This window comes from Monodelphis domestica, chromosome 7, assembly GCF_027887165.1.
Source record: "Monodelphis domestica isolate mMonDom1 chromosome 7, mMonDom1.pri, whole genome shotgun sequence".
NCBI lineage: Eukaryota > Metazoa > Chordata > Mammalia > Didelphimorphia > Didelphidae > Monodelphis > Monodelphis domestica.
Genome location: NC_077233.1, coordinates 146,736,566 through 146,748,117, shown reverse-complemented (window position 1 = coordinate 146,748,117; position 11,552 = coordinate 146,736,566). Strand labels below are relative to the sequence as shown.

The following is an 11,552-nucleotide window of genomic DNA, read 5'->3' as shown; positions in this document are numbered from 1 at the left end:
TCAATGATCTAAGTAAATGTGGGATAAATGAATAAATTTGTGTTTTCGATATATTTAATTTCCTAAAGTGTAATCTGAAGTGACTCCGTTTATTTGATTCAATAGACCTATGAGTCTGTTGTATCAGGTTTCCAACACAGGTTAGACTAGTTTTTCTCTTGAAAGGTGACAAAGCTGTTTCTGGGTCTTATTTGTCCCAGGAAGCTAAGGCACAAGCTGTGCCTCCCTTAATGACAGCTTCTCAGTGCCCTTTTTGCCCTTGTGCTGCATCCTGGTCATCTATGGAGTTAGAACCTAGATATGTTTTTGTATGAAGCTGAGAAGAGCTATGCTAAATGCTCTTGTATACTTACAATATAGCCTTTTCCTGCTATGGCTAAGTAAACCTGGCTAAGGAATGATGTATGAGTAAGTCTCTCATTTAGTTCCAATGCCTAGCCAAAACTAATGAGTGGGGCCTGAATCAAACCTACCCATTATGGGGGCAAGACCTTCAAGGACCAGAGATATCAGAGCCTAACTTCTCAGACACAATTCTCAACCCTATTCCAAGTTTGCTTCAAGTTCCACTCCCATTCCAAGCTAAGGATGTGGAGGAAGGAAGAGAGACATTTTCCTAAACTCTGTCCTGAGGAATAAGCCACCAGAAGCATTTTTCATTCCAAGGAGAACTTTTTTGTCAAGATTCCAGTGTTGACTGGGAATCCTTTCCCCTAAGGGTGAGAGAGAGGGAAAGAGAGGGAGAGATAGAGACAAAGAGAGGGAGGGAGAGAGGGGAAGAGGGAGGAAGAGAGAATGAGAGAGAGAAACAGTGAGAGAGAGAGAGAAAGGGAGAGGGGTAGAGGCAGAGACAGAGACAGAGCAAAGAAAGAGAGAGAGATAGAAAGAGAGACAAAGACAGAGACAGAGACAAAGATTGCCAGGTAGGAATGCAAACAGATTACAGCTCAGAATTGGAAGAGATCTCAAAGGACATCTAATCCAAGCAATACTTGGAATCAAGAGCCTGGGTTCATCTCCTGCCTCATCATTTATTAGCTATGTGATGTTGGGGAAGTCACTTAATTGCTTTCTGCCTCAGACTCCTTATCTAAAGTTTTCAGGTCCCATTCTTATCATCGTGTATTTATTTAATCTTTCTCTGTTCCTTTTGTTCCTGTCTCTCTCTCTCTTTCCCTCTGTCTATCTATCTGTCAGTCTTTCTCTCCCTTATGCTATCTGGGAACATGTTGTATCCCCTTAGTAGATAATGGTAACTTGTTGAGGTCAGGGCAGTGGTTGTCCCATTTTTGTATTCATCTCTCCAAAATAGTGCCTGATAATAATTAGATACTTCATAAATGTTAGGTGCTTCATTGAATGACTCCCCTTAATTTCCCCAACCAGTGATCACAAAGTATCAGCATGAAGTTCCCCAGGGACAGGGAAGGTATAGTTTCCCAAGGCACCCAATTCCACTTCTAGACAGCTCTAGAGGTTTGCTTGAGGTCTCTTCCATGTGACAGACTTTCAGCTACTCTAAGACTGTTGTCATATCCTTGACTGATTCTTCTTTCTTCCAGGCTAAATATCTTCAGCTACTTTATTTATTCATTTTTTACTCTTGTCCAATTCTTCCTTATACCATTTTTTTTTTGGCAAAGATACTAGAGTGGTTTGCCATTTTCTTCTCGAGCTCATGTTTCAAATGAGGAAATTGAGGCAAACAGGATTAAGCGATTCATCCAGGGTCTTGTAGCTAGTAAGTGTCTAAGGCAAGATTTGAAGTCAAGAATAGAAATCTTCATGGCTTCAGGCCTGACATCATTCTTTTGGTCACCTAGCTGCCCTTAGCTACTTTGGCTGATCCTCAAATAGTGTGATGCTCCCATTTTTCTGTCCTCCCTCTTTTGGGTAGCTAGGTAAGACCCCAGTTTAAATCCTGCCTCAAATGCTTATTAGCTATGTGACCCTGGGCAAGTCACTCTGTTTGCCTTGGTTGCCTCAATTGTAAAATAGAGATAATATTAACACTTGCAAAGTTATTGTGAGATTAAATGAAAATTTGTAAAGAGCTTAGCCCAGTACCTGGAACATAGTAGAAATTGTCTAAATGTTTATTTCTCTCCCCTTTTTGATGTGCTTTAGCACAGAAATATGATATTTTATTTTTATTTTTCAAAATCCTTAACTTCTTAGCATCAATTCTATTGCAGAAGAGTGGCAAGGGCTAGGCAATTGGAGTTCATAGCTAAGAAGTGTATGAGGGCAGATTTGAACCTTAATTCATGCCTATATCTGCCATGTCTGTCCTTTTGCACAGGCTGATTCCCAGATCTGGAATGAATTCTCCCTTCATCTTTACCTTGTAGAATTCTTTTAAAGTTTAGGTCTGGCACTTACTCTCTGGTTCACATCATCATGTACATTGATATGTACATGTTATATTACTCTACTAGTATATAACCTACTTAGAGACTGTTTTGATTTTTTTTTTTTTACATCTCTGGTACCTAGTGTATTGCTAGTAGTTAATAAAAATGAATGGCATAGATGCATTTTGAGCTAGAAAGCCTTAGCAAATTTTTATTTGCTATTTCATTGATTTGGCTTTCTTCTTTATAATCAGATTGGCTAAATGTTTATCAATTTCATTGATCCTTTCAAAGACCTAGCTTTTAATTTTACTTCTCATTTCTATAACTTTTTTTGTTTCACTTTGTTTCTCCTCCAATTTGCAATATCTTCTCTTTTGTGCTACTTATAGGTTTGATGTTTTTCTGACTTCCTAATTAAAAAAAATTCACATTCAGTTCATAAATCTCTTCTTTTTCTATTTCGTTAACATGTTTCTAGGAATAAGTTTTCCCCAAGGATTTCTTTAGCTACATGTCAGAAATTTTAATGTTATTTCATCATTATCATTTTCTTTCATATAATTATTAATTGTGTCTGTGATTTGTTCATTGTCCTACTTATTATTTAGAATTTAACTGTTAAGTCTCCATTTGGGTATGTGCCTTTTGTTTGTGGTCTCTGAACTGATGATGATGCAAAGGATATATTTAATTTAGTGTATTTCTGGGCCTTAATATATGGTCAATTTTTATAAAAGTTGCACATGATGCTGAGAAACATGTATATTCTTTAGTAGGCTCATTTAGAAGATGACAGAAGCTTTTTTTAGCTCTAGGATCTCCAGCAATTTGTTTAGTTCTATATTTTCTCTTCTGTTTATCTTTGTTTGATTTATCCAGAGTTGAGAGAGGCACTGCTATTATCGTGTTACTATCTGTCTTCTTGTAGTTCAGTTCATGTTTATCTTATGAATTTAGATGCTAAGGCATTTGGAACATATAAATTTAATATTGATGTTGGCTTGTTGTCTATGGTTCCTTTCAACATAATGTAGATTCCTTGTTTATTCTTTTTATGCTTCAAAGGTTTGATTTTTATTTTATCTGATAACCTGATTGTAACTCCTGCTTTTTTTGGGATCCCCTGATCCCCTGGATTCCTTCCCTTCCCTTCCCTTCTCTTTCCAACACCCTTACCTTCCATCTTTGAATCAATACTGTATATTGTTGGTTTCAAGGCAGAAGAGTGGTAAGGGCCAGGCAATGGGGATTAAGTAACTTGCCCAGGATCAAACAGCTAGGAATTATCTGAGGTCAGATTTGAACCTAGGACCTCCTGTCTCTAATTTTGATTCTCTATCCACCAAGCTGACCTACCTACCCCCTCCCCTGGATTATTTTCACATGAACAGCTAGGTCTAGGTACATTTCCCTCATTTGTAATTATAAAAATTATTATTTTTTTTAACTCAAGTGTACTTTTAACTCAAGTTACATTTATCCCTATTTTAATATAATTCTTATCAATTTTGGACAATCATTCTAACTAATTGCTATCACTTTAAATCTTGACTTTGCTCTCTTTCCCAGCTTTAAACCACGTACAAGTTTAATGAGATAAAAATATTGGGTAGGACAAGGTGAAGGTGGTCCTTGAGATACTCTGTTAGAAATGTTCATCAGAATATATATCACACCATTAGGGATTATTCTTATTACCTTGTATTGTCATTTAGCCTAGATTTCTCCATTGAGGTCACAGAACTTCCAGGCAGCTAGGTGGGACAGTGGATAAAGTGCTAGATCTGGAGTCAGGAAGACCTGAGTTCAAATCTGGTATCAGACTAGCTCTGTGACTTTGCACAAGTCACTTAACCTTTGGGCCTCTGTTGCCTCATCTGTAAAATGAACTAGAGAAAGAAATGGCAAACTGTTCCAGTATCCTTGTCAAGACAATCCCAAATGGGATCGTGAAGAGTTGAATACTACTGTAAAAGAACAAAGGCCACAGGACGAGTAGAGCTAAACTTTGACTCTGACTCTCAAGATTTTTAACAGCAAAGATTGTGTGACAGGGAGGCAGATGGAGACCCTGCCACCAACTAGGGCTCAGCAGCATTCCCACTTTATGCTAGAAAGGTCTCAATCCTGACCTATGGCAGTGATAGTTTGGCTTTTCAGCTCCCAACTGCTCCTAAGCAGTGATTGGTTGGGTAGGATGGTGAGTGATGGACCAGAATGCTTTTGGGATGCCGAAGTTTGTTACCTATGGCCTCAGGAACCAGGGTGTTATAAAATTAAAAGAAAACAAACAAACACCAGAAAGGACTTTACTTCAGGTCTAGAGAAGGATCATTTTAATTTCTGGAAACAGGGAAAGATCTCAGAAGTAAAGCAAACTATCGCGGGCAATAAACTGCCTATGTAAACAGAATGAAAAAAAAAATCAGTAGGAAATGAATGCCTTAATGTCTTATACCTAAATGGCTTCAATCATTGCCAAGGGAAATGACCTTTAGGCATATTTTTTGGAAAGATAGCAGGGCCTTTGTTTTTAAAGAGTTCCAGCCTTCCTCAAATACAGTTTAAGCAAGTCCAGCCAATTCATTTACTAGGAATGCGCTGCAGTTTAAAAAGTCCTTAATACAGAAAAGAGATATAAAGACTGCCAAGATGCCTATATGCTGTGCATTAAGGCAAAATTGAATTGAGTAGAGAATCAGAAAGTACATACTACATGGTCAGACTTTTATGGATCATTTTATGATGCAGAAATATGATCCTGGACTTTGAAGACTTAGAAGATATTTAATTTTAATTAAAAAAAAACCTTACCTTCCATCTTAGAATCAATACTGTGTAATGGTTCCAATGCAGAAGAGTAGTAAGGGCTAGGCAATGGGGGTCAAATGACTTGTCCAGGGTCACACAGCTAGAAAGCATCTGAGTCCAGATTTGAACCCATGATCCTCCATTCTTGGTCTGGGTCTTAATCAACTGAAGATGTTTTAAATTGGGGAGATCCTGGGCTGGGCGTCAGTGGCACTGAACACAAATGGTATAGGATGCCAGAGAAAGGGGAAATCATGTAATCTGGAATCATCAGGGCTGTCTGGCTTCACAGAGAAGGTTTTTGAAGGTTAGGTAAGATTGGGATTGAAGGATGGTAGGAGACATATGTCTGTGTGTGTGTGTGGGGGGGGGCACAAGGCACAACAGGAGAAAAAAAGTCAAGGCAAGGCAAGAATGAGCTTGGTATTGTAAGGAAAACAAGAAAGAGACCAACCTAGGCGATTTAGAAGTCACTTAAGACAACAGCCCACCCAGTGGAGTCTCTATAAGGTAGCTCATTTCATCGCTGGACAGCTCTGAACATCAGGAAGTTCTACCCTGTTCTGAGGCAATGTCTGTTGCCTTGTATCTTCCATTGGTTGATCCCAGTTCTTCATGAGGGGCCAAGTATAGTAAATGTAATTCATCTTCCAAATGATATTCCTTTGGATATTTGATAATAGGGGTCATGTCTCCCAACTCCACCTCAAACTTGATAAGGCTAAGCATTCCATTTGGTTCTGTTCCCTCACCATCTCAGTCACCATCCTCTGGACCCTCTCCAGTTTATTAGTAATTCTAAAGTACAGTGCTCACAATTGAACACATTCCTCCAGATGTCATCTGATAAGGGCAAAAGACATTGGGATGAGCATTTCTCATTTTGTGGACACTGTGTTTCTACCAATGCAGTGCAAGATCATATAGCTTTCTTGGCCACCACATCATCCTTGTTAATGCAGCCATCTCTCCTCACCTTAATTAAGTCTTTTTTCCACATTAAAAACAACCACAACAACTGTATTTTAGGTTTATTTTCTCAACCTGTCTGGAAGAGAGAATATATGATGGTAAATCTTGGGAGAGAAGGTTGAGAAATAGGTCTAGGAGCAGGTAAGGAGACAGATGGAAGGCTGACCACACTTTTAGCACATCTCCAAGTCAAAGGAGGCTCTCCCCAATAAAAGTAGAATTGGTAGCAGCAATATAGGGAGGAACAGCCTGGTGGGTCCAGGAGCAGCCGCATCAATGATCCCAGCTTCTGGAACTATGTTTAGGATCCAATTTTTGTGGGCAATGACGTTGGTGTAGACTCCAGGCCTATAGCGTCGGGCACAACCTTCTCCCCAGCTTACAAGTCCAGCTTGGAACCAGACGTCATTGATATTGCAAACCAGTGGTCCTCCAGAGTCACCCTGGAAAGGTTAAAGGAATGGTTAATAGGGATCATGGGAAAGCCTGGAAAGGGAAGTGTTCAGCAGAGGAGCTGGGGCTTTTCAGGGCTGGCTTGGGATCCCAGGGAGGGAGAGTGAAATGCTGAATGGGTGTGGGAGAGATGCTGGGTTAGACAGGCTATTTGCAGTAGAGTAGAAGGTGTGGATAACAGACAACAGAGAGGGGACATCCTGGAATATCGGGGATGGGAGAGGATGCCTGGAAGCAGTCTGGGTGAACCATCTTACCAGGCAGGAGTCCTTTTGGCCCTCAGGGAAGCCAGCACAAATCATAGAAGATGAGATGATGGTCTTAGAGGGAGAGATATTTGATTCCTTGTGGTAGTAGTAATCACAGGTCTGGGGGCTAATGAGAGGCACCTCTAATTCTTGCAGGGTGAAAGGTGGAGGGAGCGCTGTGCAGATGAGAGGAAGACAAGGTTATAGATGGCTCAAGAGATGGTTGAATCTGAGATGGGGGAGAAAATAACTAAGTAAAAATAATCTTGTGCTCGCACTTTGATAGAATGGCTTCGAATTCTGACTGCTATTTAATGCTTCTGTGATCCTGACAGATTATTTGTCTTGCTAAGACTCAGTTTCCTCATCTGTAAAATAAGAGGGTTGGACCAGATGACGTAGGGGTTTCTTTTAGCTCTAAATCCAGATCCCATGATCTAGGACTCTTCTCATAATAATCTTTTTTTTTTTTAATTGGGTAGTATAACTTTTCCCCTTATTTTTAAAATGAGAAAACTGAGACTCATAAAGGAGAAATTACTTACCCCAGATCATACAGGGGAATAGTTGGAAGTTGTGATTTTTAGCCCTGAATCCAGAGCTCTTGCTATTATACTACACTTATTAGTTAATTACCCTCTTATTTTTCTATATGAGAAGCTTGCAGTCATCCATAAACTTTCTGCTTGGCTTTGCAGTGTGTTTTTCTCTAGGCAGCTAAGATGATAAAGTGGATAGAGAGCTGCTGGGCTTGAAAATTCTGCCTCAGACATTTACTTAGCTGTATGACCCTAGGCAAGGCACTTAACCTCTTAACCAGAGTTTCCTTATCTGTGAAATGGAGATGATAATATTTGTAAGGCACCTAGCACAGTGGTGGCACATAGTAGGTGCTTAATAAATACTTATATGTCCCCTCCCCACCTTCCTATTTTTCAAGTATTTTTGAGAATGGCAGGAGATGATATCTGTAATATGATTTGTGTACCTTAAAGTGCTATGTAAATGCTAGTTATGATTGTTTTTGCCCTAATCCTTTATTAGAAATATATTTAAAATTTCAGGAATCATAATAACCTATTTCCATTTTCATCACACTTGTAATATAAAACTCAATAATAACTGAGGAACAGTTTGGCTAAAAGTGATTTGTCTAGTTAGCAAAAAAGTAATGGTTGATAGGCTTCTCAGTTAGTCCAAAGACCCCATGTACAAAGTCAAGCAAATTATTATACTAAAAAAAACTAATCAAATATCCAAAATTAATTAATTATAACAAAATGATTAACCAGGATACAATTTAGGGTACAAAATTAAGTCTAAGAGGGGCTTTCCAAGGTAGAAGGAGGAAGGATTAGGTTTCAGTTTAGTTGATAGGAGGATGAATAAGTTTTGGGGTCTTCTATTTTTAAAATGAAAAGATGCTTAATTGTAAGGACCTGTACAAATGGAACAATCAATGATTTATATAGCCTGGTTTCTCATGACTGAATAACAGAAAAATAACAAAATGGTGGAGAGTATATGTGGCAGCAGAGTTTGTGCTCTGAAATTAAAATCTGATTGGTTCTTTTGATTTTTGCACTAGATTATCTGCATTTTATACATGATCTTTATTTTCTCTTAACATCTTCCTCTATCTACAGTCTCAATTATCCAGGGGCAAGGGATTAGTGGTGTGTAGTATATTATTCCCATTCTCCCCCAACATCTTCTTCCTAATTTTCCTATTTTTTTGATGGTGCTACCATCTTTCCAGTCACCCAGATTCCCAATTTATCATTTTTGATTCCTCAATTACTTTTTCTCCCTTTATTTACCCAATTAGTTGCCAAATCTTTTCCATTTTATATCCTCAATATCTCTCATATCCACCCCCTTGTTTCCACTCAAAGGACCCAGGCTTTATCACCCATTGCCTGAATTATTGCAAAAGTCTTCTAATTGGTTTCCCTATTTCAGGTCTAGCTCTTGGCCAGGAATTCAGTCCATTTATATAGGACTGGGCAAAATCTTTCTAGAGATTTAACAAGTCTATCAAAGGGTAATCTGAAAAAGAAGGGAGAGTATAAAAACCTACATATCCATCAAGCTAGACACCATGGGAGTAGCTACAACATAGAACAGGAAGTGAAATGCCCAGAGGCTCACAGGAGTTTGCAAAGTCCAAAAAAAGAAGAAGAAATTCCATGATCTCAGAGGTCTGTGTTCACGTGCAGAAAATATGGGTAACAACTAGGGTGAACCAATGATCCTAATTAAAGGACACAAAAAATATTAAAGTCTTTAAATGAGTACAGTTCATATAGTGAGGGTGAGTCTGGGTGGTGATATAAGGGGCAATAAATGGAATCTTTTGGTGCCTAGTAGTCATGATGAATGCCAAGAGGAACATCAGGACCACAACCTCAAAGATGATATCAGCAACATCCCCATACAGCTGCTAAAGTGACATTCCTAAAGCATAGATCTGACTCTTTAATTTCTTTATTTGAGAAATGTCTGTGATTTCCTAGAAAATACAATTCCTCCTTCTCCCTCTCTGATTTTGTCTTTCACTCATGCCTAGAACCCTTTTCCTGCTTATCTTCTTACCTTGATTTGACATTTAAAGGCTTTCATAATTTGGCTCCAACCTATCATTTTAAAATTGGACTTTTTTTTTTTTTAGATCACACTCATTTCCTTCTATAGCCCTTTCCCTTCCTGGACACTGAACTTACCTTGTAACAAAGATTAAAAAGGAAATGAAGAAAAGCAGTTTAGCAAAACCAACAAATGTATCTAACACATCTGACTTTGGGGGTGAAGTATACTATTTTTATAGCCAGTCTCCCACCTTTTCAATAAAGGGAGATGCATTTTCTTAGTTATTCTCAAAGTTCAAGCTTATTCATTAAGGTTTGTTTTTTGCCTTTTTGTTTACATTTCTGTAGTCATGAAACATATTGTTTTCCTGTTTCCATTTCACTGCAACAGTTCACACAAATCTTCCTAGGTTTCTTCGCTTTCTTCATGAACATTAGTAATTTTTTTACAGCTTGATTACAGTCATGTACAATAAAAAGAAGGGAGTGGATATGAGAGAGATTGAAGAGGTAAAATGGAAAGACCTGGCAACTGATTGAGTAATCAGAGTGGGGAAGGGAAAGTGAAGAATCAAAGATGATATATTGTGAACCTGGATCTCTGGGAAGATGGTGGTGCCATCAACAGAAATAGGAAAGTAAGGAAAAGGAGAGTGTTGAGGAAGATGGGAATAATAATCTACCTACCACCTATTCCTTATCCCACCCTAATTAACACTATAAAGAAGAAGATAAAAGTATGTTTTATGGTACATAAATGGTCCACAGAACACATAAATGATACCATTCCTCAGTCTTTGGACCCCTACTTTATTTTTATTTTTCATATCTTATTACCACAGAAAGAGATGTTATGAATGTTTCAGTATATTTGGGATCCTTCTCTCTTTGGGCTCCTTAATATATGGCTATTAGTGGAACCCTTGGTTCAAAAGCTATGGATGTTTTGGCCAATTTTTTCATATTGATTTCAAATTACTTTCCAGAATAGACCAACCTATCTTTTTACCAGTTACATATGATAACCAATTTCCATACAAGTTTTCCTAAATTATAGGATTGAAATCATCTTCCTCCCTCTCTTATCCTTCCCCTCCCTGTGTGAGTAGGCAATTTGATCTGTCAACTTATCTTTTAGACTGATTTCATTTTTATGTGTGGTAGATATTCTTGAATGAGGGATATATTCCAGTTATAGTGGCCTACTTACTGTCACTCTGTGCATGACAGTCCTCCTTCTACCTCTATGATTTTGTCTTTCACTCATGCCTAGAACCCTTTCCCTACTTATCCTCTTACCTTGAGCTCCATTCAAGGCTCAGCTCAAGTGACACATTCTCCAGAAAGCTCCCTAATCCTGATTTTTCTAGTTAATACTTTCATTGACTCCACCTCCCACCCTCCAGCCCCCAGTCCATTTAGTTTACACATTTACTTATCAGTGTACACCCTGAAGGCACCAACTATTTCACATGTTTGTTTTGGCATCTCCAGTGTCTACTATAGTATCTGATGCTAGGAAATATCTAATACTTTATTTAAATGAATGGAACCCCAATTACACTGGAAAGGGGGATAATGTGAGCCATCTTAAAAAGTAGGCCAGATGGGGATGCAGATTCTGAATGAACATCCTAGTGCAAATACCAACAATATGGAAATGGATTCTGGTCAAGGACACATGAAATTGCACGTCAGCTATGGGACGGGTGGGGGGAGGGGAGGGAGGAATAGAAAATGATTTTTGTAACCAGGGAATAATGTTCGAAATTGACCAAATTAAAAAAATTAAAAAAAAAAAGTAGGCCAGAGCCTGATTGTGAATGCCATGTAGGGGCACTCATATTTTATCCTAGGGATGACCTGAAGTTCCTTGAGCAGGGGAGTGGAATGGTCAGAACTGCACTTTAGGAATATCAAATTGGCAGCTGTGTAGAGAGTAGATTAGAGATGGGAGAGACTGGAGTTGGAAGACATTTAGGAAACTACTGTAGTGGTCCAGGCAAGACATGATGGGAGCCAGAACTAAGATGATTGTAAAGAAAAGGGGAAGGATACAGGAGATATCATGGAGACAGAATCTATAAGATTTAGCAATTCATTTTATATGAAGGTTAGGGAGA

General features: G+C 38.6%; 1 protein-coding gene across 1 annotated transcript in view; it reads right to left on the bottom strand.

The window, feature by feature from the left end:
- Positions 1-6,313: 6,313 nt before the first annotated feature.
- The window catches only part of LOC100618936 (serine protease 27-like), a 49,206-nt gene continuing 43,967 nt past the window's right edge, over positions 6,314-11,552 (bottom strand). Inside the window, exons 5-6 of the mRNA XM_056806285.1 lie at positions 6,851-7,017; positions 6,314-6,583 (exon numbers count right to left, since the gene is read on the bottom strand). Coding sequence (XP_056662263.1) covers positions 6,314-6,583; positions 6,851-7,017 — 437 coding nt within the window. The remainder of the gene's footprint in view (positions 6,584-6,850; positions 7,018-11,552) is intronic.